This window comes from Onychomys torridus, chromosome 6, assembly GCF_903995425.1.
Source record: "Onychomys torridus chromosome 6, mOncTor1.1, whole genome shotgun sequence".
Lineage (NCBI taxonomy): Eukaryota > Metazoa > Chordata > Mammalia > Rodentia > Cricetidae > Onychomys > Onychomys torridus.
This window is the reverse complement of record NC_050448.1, coordinates 57,907,599-57,927,895: the sequence shown is the minus strand read 5'-3', so window position 1 is coordinate 57,927,895 and position 20,297 is coordinate 57,907,599. Positions and strand designations below refer to the sequence as shown.

General features: G+C 36.2%; 1 protein-coding gene across 6 annotated transcripts in view; it reads left to right on the top strand.

The window, feature by feature from the left end:
- The first annotated feature begins 234 nt into the window (after nucleotides 1-234).
- The window catches only part of Gria2 (glutamate ionotropic receptor AMPA type subunit 2), a 130,484-nt gene continuing 110,421 nt past the window's right edge, over nucleotides 235-20,297 (top strand). For all 6 annotated transcript variants that reach the window (XM_036189917.1, XM_036189918.1, XM_036189920.1 and 3 more), the window contains exons 1-2: nucleotides 235-697; nucleotides 1,217-1,357. In XM_036189917.1, coding sequence (XP_036045810.1) covers nucleotides 610-697; nucleotides 1,217-1,357 — 229 coding nt within the window. In that variant the 5' untranslated portion in view covers nucleotides 235-609. The remainder of the gene's footprint in view (nucleotides 698-1,216; nucleotides 1,358-20,297) is intronic.

Sequence of the window (20,297 nt, the reverse complement as noted above, 5' to 3'; positions counted from 1 at the left end):
TTTGAGCTGAGCTTTCTCGGCACCACGCAGGAGCTGCCAGGGCTGTGCGGGGTGCGGGGCGTTGTGCGGGGGAGGGGTGGTTGCGCGATCCCGCCGCCTGCCACAAGTCGCGCACGCGCGCCCGAGACTGCCTGCCCCTCTCTGTGACTTTCCTGTGTGTGTGTGTGTGTGTGTGTGTGTGTGTGTGTGTGTGTGCGCGCGCGCGCGCGCGCGCGTGTGTGTATGTGTGTGTATGTGTGTGCGCGCGCGCGTGAGAGAGGAGAGAGGGAGAAGAGAGCTCGAGAGAGGGTGATTGTGTGAGTGCATGGGAGGGTGCTGAATATTCCCAGACACCGGGACCACAGAGGCAGCTCAGCTGAAAACTGCATTCAGCCAGTCCTCGGGACTTCGGGAGAGGGGACAGGACGCAAGGCATCAACAGCCACCAGCACGACCTGGGAAATAAGGATTCTTCTGTCTCCACTCAGTGTTTTTAGCAGCTCCTTGCTAAATTTCGATCTCAAAATGCAGAGGATCTAATTTGTTGAGGATAACAGGATAACGGCCACAGAAGGAAGAGGAGGAAAAGGGAAAAGGGGTTATTTTGTGGATGCTCTACTTTTCTTGGAAATGCAAAAGATTATGCATATTTCTGTCCTCCTTTCTCCTGTTTTATGGGGACTGATTTTTGGTGTCTCTTCTAACAGCATACAGATAGGTAGGTACCTTTTGTGTTATGCCTTTGGATTGTGCATAATTTGTTGGTAATCTTTGTTCACAGTGGGCAAATTAATTCATGTCATGTAGACTTATGTCATACCTTGACTGCATTCCAGATTTAAACTACCTAGAATATACATGATTTTCTTAGGCTGAAGCAAAAAGAAATGATTATACCTTTTGACACAATAGAGAGAAAGATTTGCTCATTTTTGACCCCCCGGACTGCGTTACTTCTGCCTTGAAGGCATCTTCTAGTGTGCTCAGATTTTCTGGGAGTATGAACGCAAAGCTTGCGATTAAGAAGGAGAATATTTCTCATCCTCAGACTCTACTCCGTGCCTAGACCCATTGACCATCTTTTGGGTGTCCGACCCTTTCTGCCCAACTCAGTGATTATGTTTATTCCGACGGTTAGTGTGAATGAGAGACTCCGGGTTGCTGGGAGCTAGAAGCTCTGCTCTTATCTTTCCAGGGCTCTGACATGGTTCTCTTGCTTGCTGTTTATTCTTTGCAGGGGGGCTATTTCCAAGGGGCGCTGATCAAGAATACAGTGCATTTCGGGTAGGGATGGTTCAGTTTTCCACTTCGGAGTTCAGACTGACACCCCATATCGACAATTTGGAGGTAGCCAACAGTTTCGCAGTCACCAATGCTTGTAAGTAATGAATATTCATGTCTTTCCAGTGCTGCACAGAGAAAGGAAGCTAGTGAATGTGAGTGTGGGATGGGGTGTGTGTGTGTGTGTGTGTGTGTGTTGCTGGCCTGTCATGTGTGGGTGGGAGTGACTGCACACGCGCCTGCGTGTAAGGGTGCAGAGAGAGAAGGTGGCTGTAATCTTGGGGACCCCCACTGGCCGGCGGGCAGTGAAGAGGGGGCAAAAGGCACTGAACAGTGTGCCTGTGTGCATACTGAGAAGCCGGGTAGGGGTTGGACTTGGACAGGTCGTTCTCGGGTTCAGGGGGTTCTTGCTTGATTCTGGCGCCTCCAAAGAGACTTACCCAACCCCCTCCCTCTTGTGCGCCTATTGGCACCCTACCAACAGAGAACACGTTGTTCCCCAGGGCGCGCTGTGGGACTGTTGGACAGATCCCATGGGGGAACTGCCTTCTTCCCGTAGCCTGGCAGGGCAGCTCCTCCAACCTGCAGTCCCCATGAGCCCCACATCCTTCCATCGCACGGGACAAGTTGTTACAATGGTTGTGGAGTTGGGCCCGGGGCTGTTACATAATGCCCACCCGAGGGGCGCGGGCACGAGGCTGACGCAGGCCCTGACTGGCTGGTGTGTGCGAGAGGGGAAGGGATGTTCAACTGATAGGGACCCAGAAGGGATGAGGATTTGCCGACAGCTGGGGATGCGGGTGGTGATGGGATGTCTGCCAGCTTGAGGGGAAGGGGTTAACAAGCCACAACTGGTCGCCAGCAGAAGAGGGAAGAGGAAGGCGAGGACCAGAAGCTAGGTCCGTTCTCAGCTCACTGAAGCTCTGGCCTAAGGGGAGCCAAGGGTGGCCAGAGCGCTTGCTGGCTGCGCATGCTTTGTTCCAGGGTTGCAGGTTTGGGCAAAGGCGACTGGAGAATGAGGATGACTCGGAAGCGATTGCAAGCAGCAGAGTTTCAAAATCTGAAGAAGTCGCAGACCAGCCATTTTAGCATTTGCAGTTGTCAGTATCTGTCCCTGTCCTCTGCTACGGCTCTGGAACTTGAGAGGAAGCTCTGGCAATGCTTCGGGTAGAATGATCTGAGCCCAGTTGCCCAGTAAGTGCGAGGTCGCCCAAGGCCGGCAGCCAGGTCCCTGCACCCAGGCAGCATCCTGAGTGCTCCCAGCCACCACCATTTCCGGCCTCCAGGCTGGCAGATGTTTTCTGCCTTGATGTTCTCAGCTTCCATTCCATAGATATTATTTTGGGGGAGATTTGCAGGTGGCTTACCTCCCACTTTGACTCCCATGTAACAGACAGAGCGGAAAATCACCAGAGGAAATACCCAGGACAGTATTCCCACAGCCGGTTGCCATCCCACCCACGTTCCCCTAAGAAGCCTGTCATGTATTCTGTGCTTTAGCTCTGTAACACTAGGGACATAAGCAGGCCAGGTTGCAACTTCTGTCCCCAGATAAATGAAAAAACAAACAAACAAACAAAAACTTAGTGTGATAATGTGATTGTGGTCATTTACATGACCAAAACTCTAGCTTTTCTAAAGAAGCAACTTAGGGAGATAGGCATTCTCTTAAAATGTTAATATTAAGGAAAAAGACAGATAGCAATAGAAATGACAGAAAAATAGAGATGGAAATGATAGACAGAGAATTTGTTCATAGAAGGTGGCTCAGTTGATGAAGTCGTTTTCCATTAAGCCTGCCGATCTGAATTTACTCCCGTGATACCTGACACCAGAAGGAGAGAACTGACTTCTCAAAGTTGTCTTCTGACCTCCACATGCCCCTTCCAAATAAATAAGTAAATAAAAAATTAAAATGTAGTAGAATGTTCTAGGAGCGCATCACAATGCAATAAATGTTATTACATAACAGGTAGTAAGAAACTGTTTTAAGTGAATGTCAAAGGCGTCCATACTTGGGCTAATTACCTACGGAATTAGGCTGTTCATGTGCTATCAAGAAGTTTCTGTCTCTTGTGAGTTACAGTTTGACATGAACCTGTGTTGAGTATTTTTCCTAGCTGTATTTATATACACAAATACATTGTCACAACACATTGCAAAATAAGTACGTACATAGATTCTGAGATACTGACAAGACATTTTGAATATAGTTAATAGTCAAGAAGTTTATTATTGATAAAAATAATGAGATGAGCTTCCTGGGAAAATAACAGATACATCTACCAAACTTAATGAGTGTTTCTCTGTTTCAACAGGTGTTGAGCCACTGTATTGGGGCTCTTTAAGGGTCACAGATTGTAGTTTGAGTGGCTTGGATCCTCAAGCCCAATTTTGGTGAATGGGTTATTTCTAGTATAAACTGAATTGAAAAAAGATATGTGGTGAGAATACATACACATGGAACAAATGCACAATTTTCATTTAACTACTGAATTTCATATATCTGATCACAGTTCTGAGAAACCAGTATATTCAAGACTTTATTTTTTTCTATAGATTTCTTCTTTTTCTTAAAAAAATATTGAAGCAAAAAATTTTAAATGTGCTTTCCAAGATTGAAAAAACTACCCCACCCACGGATCAGCACACCAGACACCAAAACAATATGGAGGAACGAAGCAAAAAGATGCCACCAGGAGAACCCAGCACCTTGACTTTGGCAGCCCACATGCTGTAAGCTTACTGACCACTACATACAACTAGTAAGGCAAAACTTTTTAGAGTCCACATTAGCTAGAGGACTATGCAAAGTTAATTTACATATTTCAAAATTAATTTTATCCCTTTAAAAAATTCAAAACCGACAAAGAAAAATATTTCCATCATTTTTCATTTTTCCCCCCGAAGGAAAAGGGAAATTGCAAAAGTAATTTAACTCTTTAAAGAGAGGAAAGGAGACAGGGGGGGGGGATATGTGTGAAGCACAACCAAACAACCCCGACTTCCCTGGTTAAATAAATGGGAGTCTCTGTTGTCAGATGTATGAAGCTAAACATGATCACTTAAATCTGCTCTGAATTTTACTCCAATGCAGATAATTTGTTTGCATGCTGCATTTAGTCAGGTTCTTTCATAGAAAGAATGCAACATCTTTAAGTACATTGACATATAAAATCAAAATGCCTTTCCCTCATTTTCTCCAGAAACCAAAGGAGGTCTCCTCCAATGTCAATGTTGAATTACATGAGTCACCAATTGCTGCTTCTGAAGTAGCTTATTCTTTACCTTGATAATGCAAAGAAAAAAATCAAAAGCATTGAATTTATTTGTCAAGAAAGCAAAACTTCAGCATTAAGTGGTGTCATTTTGACAAAGGAAAGGATCTGCTTAGCAACTGAATGGTGTTTGTGAAATGGATGTATTTACTCAGAAATGTTGAGGTTGACATGGAGTTAAAGATCTAAGTAAGTCTACTGAATGGTTTGAGTTAAATGAAAGGAAGTCATTTTATTCTGATCAGGAATGTGCTCTGCTGCACTCAGCTCCTACACCTTTTCAGTCACAAAGGAATAATGAGGGTACCTGTTTGTTCCCATTTGTTTCCATGGATACCAGAGGAGATAAAGACAGATTTCGGATGTCTGTCTGTTTCTTTCCTCTCTCCCTCCCTCCCTCCCTCCCTCCCTCCCTCTCTCTCTTTCTTTCTTTTATTCCCCTTCACACATTTCCCTTCTCCCCCCCCCCCCCCCCATTCCTTCCTTTTGTCTTGAAGTGGTACTAAGATAATTTTCAAATGAATGCTTGAACAAGCCTTCATTATGAGAAAATGCTAATCCTAAAAGAAGAGAGAAAACTGAGGCTATCATGTAAGCAGGAGTTGAAAGCAGTGAGGGGCCTCCAAATTCATTCATTCATTAATCCAATTCCCCAGTGCCTTCCAATGGTTGGAGAATAGGTGAACCTGTCCCAAATCTCAGGTGTTTGAAAACCTTGGAAATGCCATGCTTTTAGTAGGGAGCAGCCTGTGAGGTCTTGTCTGAGTGGTTTAGTATGAGTATGGAAATGGACTCCAGTAGTTCTTCATAAGTAATTCATCAGCGTAATAAAAAATTTCAATATTTAAGAAAACAATAAGTTGATATTGGTGTTTCTATAGCTAACAAAACCAACACAGATTTTTGGAAAATATTAAGTATTATATATTATAAGTTTAGCAAACTTTAGCAAAATTAAATGTCGCAATAATTAGAAAAACATTAAAAAAGGAATTCTCTAAATAAGTTATACACGTGAGTATCTGATCTCCTAGGGTTTGGTAATTAAAGAATAAATATTACATTAGCTTTTAAGTATGTGTTTCTATTTATTCTAATGAACAATTATGTTAAATAACCATTTGTCTAGTTAACAATAATTTAAGAATTTTATATTTTAATTCTATAAAACAACACAAATTGTAAAATTTTTAAAAATCACCTTTAAAGAAATAGCAATTAAAATTTTACTTTTCCTCTAAGCCAGCAGATGGAGATGTTGGAGAAAAGATTGTGCTCCATAAAACTGTTACGCACACTGAATACCTTCTAAGTCCCCAGAGATGAATTTATTTGGAGAAACAGAAAAAATGCAAATTAAATATGATTTGAAAGAATTAACTAAAATACTGTGTTTGAAAATAACATTCATTACCTACTTTAAGAAATAGATTGCTTTAGAGTATTTTTTTTAAAAGAAAATTCTGCATATTTTGTAATCTTGATTCACAAAGACATTTAGGAATTGCACAAATTATAAAATCTCTTAAGAGAAAGAATTCTAAAATCATTTTACATGCAATTCACACACACACACACACACGCGCGCGCGCGCGCGTGTGTGTGTGTGTGTGAGAGAGAGAGAGAGAGAGAGAGAGAGAGAGAGAGAGAGAGGGAGAGGGAGAGGGAGAGAGAGAGAGAGATTTTAAGCCTTAATTTTACAAGATTTTGGCTCTGAGGTATCTTTCCTATCACTGGATTTTAGTCCTACATTATTGATATTGTGTATCTGGGTTCATGAAATTATTTAATATTTGCTAGCTGTTATTACACTAAACATAGAAGGAATCCTGCATGTTTAGGGAATATGTATGTGTACATAATTTTAATTATAGGCTATACATAGTAATTATTTACTTAGACCAACACATTTATCTATTTTCCTTGAGAACATACTAAATACTACCATGATTGACTTTAATATGCAAGATTCTAAAGAAACCAGAACTAACTCGGATGCTGTTACGATAAGAAATCCTGGTATGAAGAAAATGAACATAAACTAGGAAGAATGCATTATTGGCCTTTTAAATATCATTATATTCAACTAAAACATTAGAAGAAAGAAATAACCTATTCATATCAGAATAATTAATTTGTTGTTGAATTATTTGTACTGAAACTTTTGTCCTTAACTTATCATAGGAATTTCAAGAAAAATGGTGTGCATCAAACAGAAATCAGATTGTAATTGGTTGCAATAGTTGTATTTGGGGCTGACAGAGACTATGTATGTAAATAAAAATCATAGCATGAAGCTATAGCATGCATCTGTATTGATTGTCATTTGATACCTAACTTCTTCAATCTGCTGACTCAAGACTCAGGGAGCTTTTCTGTTTCACAGCAAGCCTCTAAAGGGCCAGGCCACTGCACTGTGACATTGTGGCAATAGGATGCTGATTCATGCAGCTCTCTGGTACTCTTGGCATCTAGTGGAAGAATCCCTTTAAACTTTCAAACTACCTGTAGTCTTGACAACTGTAAGAAAAATAACAGATGTTTGCTAATTATTCCAGTGTTTCAGACACTGTAAAACAAAGTCAACAGACATAGTTAATGGCAGGATTCATATTATTACAGGCCATAAACTCTAAATTAGGATGAGGAACTATTCTTTTCTTTTTCTCATCTTTTAATCTTGTATAAGAATCAAACATTGATTGGGATTTACTGGTCTCTGAGTAAATATTTCCTTTTTTCTTATACTGTATTTTATTGAAGATTCTATGGATTCAGTTGAAAAATTAAAGATCTTTTATTGGCAATTTTTGAAACAGGATTTACTAATTTCCAAGAAAATGGATACTATTCTTATGTTCTCTTAGTAACTCTCTCTCCAGTAATATTTATGATATTGTTCATTCTTTTAGTGAAAAATTAAGTGAAATTTTGGGAATTAAAAATCTGTGTCATTTAGAGAACATCTAGAAGTGAGATATTTATGGGAATAATTTCTTGTTTTGGACCAATTACTCTATTTGTACTGTGTGTGTGTGCATACACATGTGTGTATTTTGGTTATTTTGTGGACATGCCTTTTTGTTTTCTTGTGTGCATATAGTTTATCTTAATGTTATTTTCCAGTAATTTTGCTTTTTCTTATTTTATTTATATTGATAAATTTTGGGTGTATTAATTTACTGTTATATTTCATTTTTCACATTAGCATATTAATTAAGCAAACAGTCTACAGTGCTTACTTCTAATTTATAGATTAATGCTATGGACAGTTTTAAGAATTAGTAGCTGAAATTTATAATTGTCTTCAGCTGAATAGAGCTAGTAGAATTGAGAAGTACTAGGGCAATTTTAGAAAGAGATTTCTAAGTAAAGAGTGTCTTAAGATATTTTGATATTTCTATATGTGTAAATCTAAGAATATGTCATATCTGTCAAAAGCAATGAATACTTTTATTAATCTTACTGTCTGAAATCTTCCTCAGAAATTTACCTTTTAGTTTTGCATCATCTATTTAGTCCTGCACACTATTAAATTCTTCATCTTTTGTAGTTATTTCAGTATTCAAAATAAGAGCACAAACTAGGTTGGACTGAGATATGTCCTAAATTTTTGTCTGTCTGTAATGTGAATAGGTCACCTTAATGTTATGATGCTTCCCTTCCCTTCATGCAAGATTAATTTCAAATGTGTGGCACTTTGTTTGTGGTTCTCTGATACTGTTACTAACAGAATCTCAGTAAGCCTCAGAAAATATCCCTGTGCTGTAAACATTTATTCTAATTTTCTAAATACTAAATTCTACTGATAGACATGAACAAATAGATTTATACAACCCAAGAACTACCTATGGGTTTTAATAAAAATTCATGTGTTTCTTACATAATTCTTCATTTACATAAAAGGATACGGAACAAATCATTCATTTCCATGTTCAGCATGGAAGTTTAGGTTCTATAATTAGATATGAGAAATGATTTCTTCAGCCCACCAGTCTTTTCCAGCTGACATTAGATCTCTGCTAGAGTTCTCTTTGCATTTAACATCCATTTGCTTTCCTCCAGCACCAATTCCATTGCTGCAGTGACAACATCAACCATGTGATTACATAGATTTCATTTTTCAGGTGTGAGCAGTACAGTCAGGCTAAAACAAATATTTCCAGAGCAATAAAAATATCCTCTGCTGTTTATTACAAATACCAGATTTGATTTGATGTTTGCTTCACTTGGGACTTTTCCATGGTGAATCATTGGGATTGGCCTTCAACTTTCACAAAACAACGAATTCTTATTGTAATATTAATTTTAAGATGGTATAGAAATGACTTACTATGTCTAGAGGGAAATAAGATAAGAAGGCAGCGGGTATATTTGTTCAGCCAAACACATTATGTGTTTTATTATTCGGGGATGGGAAAAAATCATCCTTGAAAATTGGAGATAAAGCAGCAACAGAAAAGGTTTGGAAAGTATCGTATTTTAGGCAGTGTGGCATAATGGGCTTGTCATGGGCAGCCATTCCACAACGGATCGATAAATGCCAGTGAGACTTACCTCAGAAGAATAAGAAAGTCTAAGTTTTAGTTTATGTTAACACTCATAAAGCATTTCTGTTCATTAATATTCACACAGTTACCTAACAGCAAACTAGCTATTAAATAAACAAAGGTATTTTAAATCATTACAAAATTTAACAATGCAAATGTTTTAAATGGAGATGCTTTTTAAATAATTCTCCTTCTACTTAAAATTCTAATGTCATAAAATATTTTACAAAATTATTGGCAGTCCTCCAATATTTTGGGTCATTAAGGATTACTAACTTATTTCCGTCAGTGTCTTGATAATAAGTCCAGGCTGGCCTCAAACTTGGCATCCTCTTGCCTCAGCTTCCCAAGTAGTAGGATTAAGGTCATGTTCAACTGCTTCATACAAAACCAATTTTGAGAGAATTATTTGAAGAAGAGTACAGTGAATAATTTCATTATGAAAAAATAAGATTGCATTATGGGGATAATTTGGTCAATCTGTTTGGAGACATTTTTAAATAGACTTTCATGGTGCTAATTAGAAACAATGTCGACATAATTATGGAAAGATTTGTGTCTGCTATTTACTGTGAATTTCATGTATTTAATGGGGCTATTCGTTTGCAGTAATCCAAATATTACAGAAGTAGTTTCTATAATAGTACTTCTTTGTATGTGAAACAAATGTGGTATGTTTAGAGATGTGTGTGTGTGTGTGTGTGTGTGTGTGTTGTAAGAGAGAGAGACAGAGAGAGCTTCAGAGAGACAGATTCATTAGTTGTACTTGATAAATGTTTGCTTTTATATCACAATTTTTATCACTTACATTATCTTCTTTTTGTGAAATTTATTTCACATTTTGTGAAATGATAAATTCCAGTCTTCTTTTAATTTTTGTGAAAGATGGTGAAGATTGTTTTATAACTCCTTGGCTATTTCAAAGTTCATAATTTAACTCATTCTTTTACAGATTTTTATTGTTTAGTTTACAGTGTCATTGATATTTTACATGCAGAGAGGATATTTTAGGATTCTAGACCACAATTCAAGAGTTATCAAGAAACAGTATCATTTTCTTCTTTGCAAGGAAAGTTCATGAAGTATTGAGGTTTCTATTTGAGAATTAAGTCAAGGGCTAACATTGTAAGGAAGAGTGTGGGAGGGTTTCTTCTGTGAAAATTAAGAAACAAACACTAGTTCCTTTAACTCAGAATCCTATTGTCCGGCAGACACGCTTGGGACTGCATTCTGGTGCTGTGGCTGGGGGTGGCTCTGACAAGTTGCTTCCCGGTATCTCAGCTTCCAGTTCTCTAGAAGGTTCCACCATCCATTACAGGATTGCTTTGAAGATTCATTCAAAAAGCCTCATTGGCTAAATTTGGCTGAGTCCATGCACAAAATAACAGGCTTTTCTTATTACCCCCTGTCGTGAATATCTTTACGACCACTTGCTAAGATAAGTAGAAACACAAAATGTCATATTGGTATCTTTTTGTACAGCTTTGATACACAAGCAGAACAAATGCTACTTAGTAACTCTGAGAAGTAACAAAATGAACAACGGCAGGAAACACTTTAAATAAAGGCTAGATTGTTATCAGATGAGAGTGAGCATCGAACTAGAGTTGTTGACCTTGAGTAGGACTGCACCCTTTCCTTTACTGTGTATCACACCTCAGAATGTTGAAAACCTACTTCTTAGTATATCTTCCTAACATAAGAGTAAGATGTCTCAACACTGCAAAATCAGGAATATTATAGATCCCCAATCTTTCTCTTATTTAATTAATTACATTACATTTATGTAAATGGAAGACTGGAAAGTCAAATGCTCTGAATTCTGACACAAATAGGGTTGAATGTAATTAGCAGTTTTATGGTGCAATACATGACATTTATTCTGTGTAAGATAAGGTTCAATTCCCTTGTCATACTTGATAATACTTTTAGGGATATTCAGAGATAAAATGACTGCCAAAATGAATTTGTTATAAATGAGTGCATTATATCAGTAGCAAAGATTATATATATATATATATATATATATATATATATATATATATATATATATATATATATATATATATATTTTATCATGTTAAGAAAAATGTGGAGTATGTACCCTCTGAAAAAAATTTGGCTTATCCCTCACCTACATCCCTCTTTATGTTTCAACAAACAGAAAGAACTGAAAATTGGGCATAAGGTAAAATATAAGTTGACACTATTCATTTACCCTTCCATCATTAATGCAGTTAAGGGCCAATAATGAAGGTGTTAAGTTCCCACTGTAGGAAGGCAGTAGATGCTTGCCAGGTTCATTTGGAGCCCTCCTGGGGCTACAGAGTCCTTTGTCATGCTTTTTTTGACAGCATCAATTAGTGGATTCGATCTGCTGAGATGTGTGGAATGCTGAAAAAAATAATTCAAGTAGCTACTGGAGTAGAACTTACTTGCTTTGGGAAATATAGAGAAGAGATTGGAAGCCCAGTCCCAGGAATGGGTGAAGAAGGCAGTGATTACCATAGTCTGAAATTTCTAGACTAGTCACTATCTTTTTCTGCAAGACATTCATTTTTTCTTTTCTTTTCTTTTTTTTTCTTTTTCTTTTTTTTTTTGTTTTGTTTTTTTCAAGACAGGGTTTCTCTGTGTAGTTTTGCGCCTTTCCTGGAGCTCACTTAGTAGCCCAGACTGGCCTCTAACTCACAGAGATCCGCCTGACTCTGCCTCCCCAGTGCTGGGATTAAAGGTGTGCACCACCACCGCCCGGCAAGACTTTCATTTTGATGTTACTTTATATTACAAGCAGCAGCTGCATCACTATAATTTGGTATAGCCAGAATTTGGGGCAAATTTACTCTTTTAAAGACAACTCCATATATTTATAATAAAAGTTATAATTCATGACTTTGGAATCAAGCCTGAGGCAGAATGCAGGGCATAGAAGGGAAGTGTTGGTCTGCAGCACACAAAATCGATCCTGTTTACATGTACCCAAAGCCATCATAGGACTTGTCTGTCTTTGTCAAATATTTTGTGGATACATGTTCTACACTGCTCATTTCACTAACATCAAAAGTGAGAAAAATAAGATAAGGTTCATATATTAGAAATTATTGATGGTTCAAGGTCTTTTGGCAAAAGAAATTACTAATTAATCTAGGTCACCTAGACAATCATTATATTAGAAGGTATAGTTACTGTTTCTAGATAATTTATAATTTTTTTGCTACTAGAGTTGAAACAAAGTATTTTAAAAGTAGAGCTGATAATTTCCAAATTTATGACTAAAACAAAAATGATTTTGAAGGTGAAAAGTCATTATTTTAAGTGCTAACTTAGCACATATTGTTGAAACAAAAAAAAAGGTTGTTTAAATGAAAATACTACTGTTGATAATTATAATGTCAATTGAAGTTCTGCAAAAAATATTTTGAGTCAAATGTGAAGTAACAATTTGCAGTTTATATTATGTTTTTATTTTCTTTGATTGCCACAATACTTCAATATACTGTGAACTGATATAAACTATTTTGCTAGTCTTTAAATAAATGAGTGTAAATAAATGAATTTTGTTCCTTGTATCCTCCTAGATTATCTTGGTTTTGAACAATAGAGATGTAAATTTTACAATGGTGAGGGTTGTAGCAGGTTTCCAAATGCTAATGTGGATACCTATACTGAATAAGATAAGAAACACAAATACCTTACCACAATATCTTTTAAAACAAACCATACAATCCAAACATACCACAGTTGAAAGATTGATCATACCACAGTTTGAAAGATTCTGACTTAAAAATCATGATGATTTAAAAAATTAATGCAGCTTTTGTGTTTTGTTTAAATTAAATTAAGCTAAGGAATTACTTAAAATGAAATGTTGATGTTTTGGGTGAGATAAAATTAAGCTATACAATATTTATGAATTTTGACTCTATAGGCCTTTATACCAAGGCTTGTAGAATATAGAAGACATGAGGCAAACTGGAGATAAACTGTGTATTGGGACCATGACAGGATGGATGTACTCATGAACACTCAGCTAGCTATGCTTGTCTTCTAGAAGAAAGAGGGTCCGATTCTTTAAAGATATGGCCCCCGGTAGGTCAAATGCACTACAGTGGCTGTCCTCATACCTATGAGTGTAAGGGTAACACAAATTTGACTCTGTGAGGGAAAGAGAGTATTTCAAATGAAGATAAGGGGAAATGGCCCTACAGAGTAGTAATACAAATGTCAAGTCCCTGTTGGGGGAAAAACCATGACCAGTGGGGTTTGTGAGGAACTGAGGAAGGGGAAGGGAAGAGTGAGAGAATATGACCAAAACACATTGTATGCATATATGACATATCCAAATAATTATTAAAATATGTTGAAAATTACATTCAAAGTTACTCATGCATAATTTTAAAATGCTGCAAAGGAAATGGAGTCATACTGATTCTTACATCCACCCCACCCATTTGTCCAAGATAATCACTATCAGAAGCTTCTGGAAATGACAAAATAATATACAGTGTTCTTTATTTTGATCACCTCTTGCTCAACATAAGTCCGAGCTCTTCATTAGTAGCACAGCTATTGTCCTTGTACTTAATGCTCATTAGTGTGCTATTCATTTGGTGTTTTTTTGATGAATATTTTCTTCTTTTCCTGTCTAGTTATTTAAATGGACATCATTTATGTGTGCTGTGGGTAGAATCCAAGGCCTTGCACATGCTAAGCACATGTCAACCACCAATGTATATTCTCTCATCCCCTGTCTATTTTAATTATCTGCAGATAGAATTGTAAAGGAAACAGTTAAGAGCATAATAAATTATATGCAAATAACATTAGTATTTAAATTTTGCTAGTTTTTAAAATAAGACATCAACTTAAAATGCTACCTACAATGTATAGAAGTCTTTGATACTACTTCCTGCTTGTTAGTGTTTGAGTTGATCCTTTTAAAACTTTGCTTTGGCCATTTTTTTTTTTTTACATAATTTTAAAGCAAGAATGTTCATTTGCATTTCTCTCTTTCTGTGCGTGTGTGTGTGTGTATGTGTGTGTGTGTGTATGTCTGTGTATGTATGTGTGTGTGTATGTGTGTGTGTCTGTATGTCTGTGTATGTATGTGTGTTTGCTATAAATAAAGTATGCACATACCTCATCACAGTTTTGTTTACTGTATTTTTGGAGTGTGGTACCCATTTATTATTTGCTGCTACATTAAAGCAATATATACTTCCACCTTTGAAGTCCTTTTATCTAGTTCCCTGTCTTTTAAATCTGCTCGTGAATCACGATTTTACTTTACATTTTTGAGTATATTCAATTTAAATTGTACATATTTGAATTTAGAATTTTATTGTGTGTGGTCTTTGTGCTTTGCTTAGAAAGGATTTTCCTACTTGGAGATAAAGCTGCCTGTACTCTTATTTCATATCCAGCTAATTTTGACTTTTTTGATTGAAAGCAAATCATTTTAATTTATTTATTATACATAAAGAACCAAATAATCCAGCTTCTTTGTTCCTCAGAAGGTTAGATAATTGTCATGTATATAAAATTCTATTTTAATTTCTTGATTTGAAATCTACCAGATTTTCTTTTTAATTAAATAGTTCTTCAAAGATTTGAAAGCAAAGAGAATTTGCACTAAAAAATAAACAAGATCAGAACTCTATTACAGTCAAAGGAATGTAAAGTTATACAGGATATTTGTTTCCTGAGGAGTGCAGTTATCTTAAATTGGGCTTTTATGTTGCAAGGTCTCAGATCAATAAAAGTGTGTGTCACATTTTGAACATTAGTTGAGCCCAGAGGGATAAATAGAAGATTTTATTATGATTTTTTGGCTCATGTCACAGCACCATTACCACTGAAATGGGCTCTTGGTTTGCAGATTCCCTAACCCATATCAAGTTTAAGTAATGGGTTGTGATTATGACTTGGTTTCTGAACATCACTTTGAAGTTAATTCAGTGCAGCAATCTGCATGTGCTCACAATGTAATATTTAAAGAGCATAGTCCATATGTGACAAATGATTGGAAATGATCTCAGATACTCATGGCTTTATCTGCTAATGTGAAGTTTGCTGTGCCTCTTGTCTTGAGACCACTGTTCTCTAAAACATCCCAATAAGAAGCTCTATGTGAGAGAAACAGAATTTCAACCGAAACACTAAAAAAAATGCTAAAGTGTTACATGCGGCAATAAAAATCTTCAACCTGTATTATGGTGCCTGGCAAGAACAGTGTAGTTTGGGATCAGTATCAGGAAAACCTGTAAATCTTTAACTGCTTTGTTTTATGGAACTGTGAATGTCACTTGGCCTTAGTGGCAAGGCTGGAGGTGAGTAAGGGTCTAGAAGTATGGTTTTTGGACAGCCTTTCTATAGCCATTAAAACGGAAAGTTATTTCTGTCTTTCCATGTAAGTTGGAACAATATATTACATTCAGTTTCGACAAGGCTGTAGTCATCAGTTTATATTTGAGTAGATATTCTCATGGAGTTAGGAAGTATTTTTCCTGAAGGCAGAGTAAAAGTATGCTTTTATTAGCAGAATTCTAACACAAAAACTTGGAAAATACATTTAATGAACAACATAGCTTCATTTCCTCCACCATTCAGTGAGACCATTTAATTGGAAATATTTTTAAAGGTTTATTTAATGTTATGTCTATGGTTGTTTTGTCTACATATATGTCCGTCCACCACTTGTGTGCCTGATGCCTAATGAGTTCCAAAGCAAGTGTCTGATCCACTGGAAATGGAGCTGCAAACGGTTATGAGCTGCCTTGTGGATTCTGGGAATCAAACCCCGGTCCTCTGGATGAGGATCCAAAGCCATCTCTTTAGCACTGATAATTCCAAAATTGATGTGAAAATCTTCCCTAGCTCTGACTGAACTGAAACATTCTTCCTGGCCTGTTTATAACAGTAAAATCTTAAAGCAGAAAATTGGGAAACTTAGAGAAAATATGTACAATTTCACCCAAATGGCAATTAATTATTGCCACTAATATATGTTTTCCCAGATGTTTTTGTACTTAATTTATATGTAAACTACAGTCGATGTTTGTAATTTTAATTTGCATTGCTTCATAATGTATATCTGGGTAAGAACTTAAACATCTCCTATCTTCTTCATCTTTCTTCAGATATTTTGGGATATCTGAATAATATATTGTTGCAAATAAAAATTCTTCTATGTTTTCCTAACATTGGTGAGTGTATTAGAGTTCCTGGAGCAAAAGCCACCAAACATTTAATTGAAGATTTCTGATACACACTCAGGGAATTTTCGCCAATTTGTAATACCACAGCAGACGATGAGACAGCTAGGCTACTAGACCTTCAAACAGCATCACTGTTAAACTAAGAGAACCTTTTATATATTTGGTAGCTAATAATCCTGGTTTTAATTTATGAAATGATTTTCATGCTCAGTACATATTTATGTTTAATAAAATATTTTATGAAGGTCTTTGTCCAATTTTCATTAATGCCTTTGAAAATTTCTGTTGACTTGTTCACACTTAGTTATTCCAGGTAGTATGGATAAGTGGGATGAGGTAGCTTCATGTTCAGTAATTTACTGCTTTCCTTCAGTGAGGACGACATCACTTTAGCTGACCTATCATTGTTTAACACAGCTGCACACTCTCCAAAGAGGAGAAGAGTGACCTTGGTATCACGAAGGGAGCTCTGTGCTTGTGACCGCCAGTGATGTCCACTGTAGATATCATCTATGGCCAATAAAAACTTATTCATTTTCCCCCCACTGGGCTTACTAATTTCTACAGATTTCCCTTTTATTTAGAAAAAGAGTACTCTTTTAATGTTATTACTTCAAAGGGGCACACATTTAATTTAGTTCTGGAAACTTTGTTTTTCACTGTTTACTTATATATACTATAGACTTATTTAAACCTGCAAACACAACAAAGAGACAACAGAAAACTTCTCACCGAGTGCATACTTGCTGGTAATAATAACACAATGATGCTGTTGATTTTGTCGTGTCTGTTGCTTTCTATTATAGTTTCTAATATATTGGAAACCATATTTCTTGTTTTACAGTTGTAGCCTAACAATTGTGTGCTTTCCGAGTTGATAGGGTTTTAGTATTTGAGATGTATTACTTTAAATTAAGTTTACTTTATTTAAAAAAGATATGTTAAAGTTATTACTTCAAGTAAATATATATTCCTTAGAAAATAAAGTTTGAGAATATGTGACTTCATGTTTATGATTAATCAGTTCAGTATGTGCATATCTAATTTATAGGCTTACACAAAAGCTGAGAAATCAGTATTATTTACATAATTATGCATACCTACATTGTTAATATTCACTGTAGAAATAAATACTGTAATATTTTTGGGTTTCTCAATTTTACAGCATTTTTCTCTTTGCTAATGTTCGAAATTGTCGAATGCCTTCATCCACTGTGTGGCTTTAACATCTAAGGAAGCCCTTCTCTTAGATAGCTGGCTTAATCTCTACCTTTAGAAGACTTCCTTTGCATTTTATTAAACCCAGATGCATGAATAGCTAACTATGGGTGACACGGTCTTTCTGATATTAAAAATATATTTATTTACTAGAATAATTCTTAATATGCTTTAAATTCAGTTTTCTTCATCAGAATAAACATGTTTAAAACAATTTTGTACATGCATATGTCTACATATATTCCACCATAGCTATTATAGACATACATTTATTTAATGGAATCACCAATTGATATCTTCCTCATGATTTCATCTATGTTTTCTTCTTACTCATTTGTATTTTTATTTCCTAGAAAGCCTTCCAGATTTTTCAAGATCAATTATGTCCTAATTTGAAAGAATTCATTTGGATATAGGTTTTTTAAAATTTTATCTATATTTAAATATAGGTTCTATATTTTTGACAAACACTTCAATTTCTTTCTTGTTATTAATTGAAAATAGTTTTCAAAGAACATGTTTTGATCAAGGTTTTCCCTCCTCCAACTTGCAAATCCTGCCCACCGCCCCACCGACTTGATTCCACACCTTCCTTTAGAAAACAAACAGGCAAACAAACAAATATATAAGAAAAAATAAGAACAAAAGACAAAAAGCACCAGAAACACACACACACACACACACACACGCACGCACGCACGCACACACACACACACATCCTATAAAAACGTGAAATCAGAAATCAAATATAAACAAAAGATGGGTGAAACAAAATTTCTCAAACAAAGCAACAAAAGACAAAAAGTTTACAAAAATATCCACGAGTTCATTTTGTATTGGACATCTATCTACAAATATTTTTAAAAACATCTAAGAGTTTCTAGGCATCATATTGTTCTCTTAACACTGTGTGAGTTTATCTCTTTGGAGTTTACCTTATTTTGTCTTCTTCAGAAAATCTTTATGTCTGCTGGAAGACTGGGCACCTCCCCACCCCTGTGAGTGAGTTCTCTGTCTTCTGATATTTGAGGTTATTATCCTTTGAGACATGTCTAAGTGTTCTGGGATGACTTGGAATATTCTTTCCTGGTTCTGAAACCTTTCCCCAGGATTCAATGATTTCTTCTTTGGCTCCTACTCCTGCACCGGCTCCCTGTTCCTTCTCATCCTTCTATTTGTTTGTGTCAAAGTCATCCTTAAATGAATGTATATGAGAAAATGTTCTGGAGGTAAATGTTCTGAGCTCTATGGGGTTCAGGGTTTTGATTGTTTCTTTCATATATGATTGAAGCCTTCCCAAGGTTTTGGCTTCTGGCTAAAATTGCATCTCCTTCAGCTTTGGAAGGAATAACTTGACTCCCCACTGTTGTTAGATGTTCTAAAGTTCTAATTTTTGCTTATTTCTTTTTTATCTCATTATAGATTACAGAGAAATTTTTTAAAAATCTACTTTTATAGGAGTTCAGTTCAAAAGTACCCACCCCCTGCCCAAAATATCTGAGAAAGACTTAGCAAGTATTTACACAAGACAAGTGCATTTTCTTTATTTGATTATGTCTTCTAAGTTGAACCTTTCCTGTTTCTTTTCAAATGTACTTGCTATAACAGAAACACTTGAGTATAAACCAACTGCCTATCAATTTATATTATACCATTAAATGTTTTCACTACTATGAAATAAAATAAATTCTGTTACATTCATTTGTTTGTCTACATAGACATTTAACCAATTCTAATACTGGATTAAGGGTTATGTTTAAATAAGTTTAGATTTTTTTCTTTCCCCTTCATAGCCATCACTGACTACCTGTGCACAGCTTGTATGTATCCTTGAAGTAGGACAGTTTGCTTACTAGGGTTATTGAAGTGGAGGATATTGCAAGGACCTAACATTTCCCATGACAACCTCAATCTGTTTCATTTTGATTTAGTATTTCTGTTTAGTAGTGTAATAGCTGTATAGAATGCAGCTGAATTATGTTGGGCTACTTGGCCTGCTGCAACCATTCTAATTGACAGCTGTGGATGTCGAGGAGGGGTGTTGAATAACCTTTGCTAGAATACTGCTTTATTGTTTCTGCTTTGGTGAAGGCTCAATTCTGAGTTGTGACTCAGCCCAGCAAATTCTTCTCTCTTTCCAGCCCAGCAAGGATCTAGAAGGAGGAAAATCTTGCTACCTTTGAAAATGTTTTGTGTGATTTATTTTAAGAAAAAAAGAGTTCTTAATAGTTTTTGGAGAACAAATTTTATGGGTGAAATGTTGCCCATTATTTGCATATAAATAAAACCACTTTAACTGTAGAAACTATTAGAAGAGCTAAAACTTCATTTTATTGTTGTTGTTTACCTGGTTTTAGAGACAGGGTCTTACTATATAGCTCATACTGGCCTGGAACTTGCTATGTAGCACTGGTTGACTAGAACTCTCAATGTTCTGTTATTAGCCTCTGAAGTCCCAGTATTATAGGTGTATGACTGCATATGAAAGATAAACATGGTTTTATAAGTGATGCTGAAGTCATATGTTAATCAGCCCTGTTATAGATGGGGAAATGCTGTTGCCATAAAATTGTGCATCACTTCTGGCTCTTACCTTATTTCTATTATTTTCCTGCAGAGATCCCTGATGCTTAAGGGAAGGGGTTTGATATTGACATCCCTTTCAGGGCTGAGCATTCCAATCTCTCTCAGTCTCTGCACATTGTGCATTTGTGGGTCTCTGTGTTGATTACCATCTATTGCAAATGCTTCCCTGATGAGGGGTGATCAATATAATG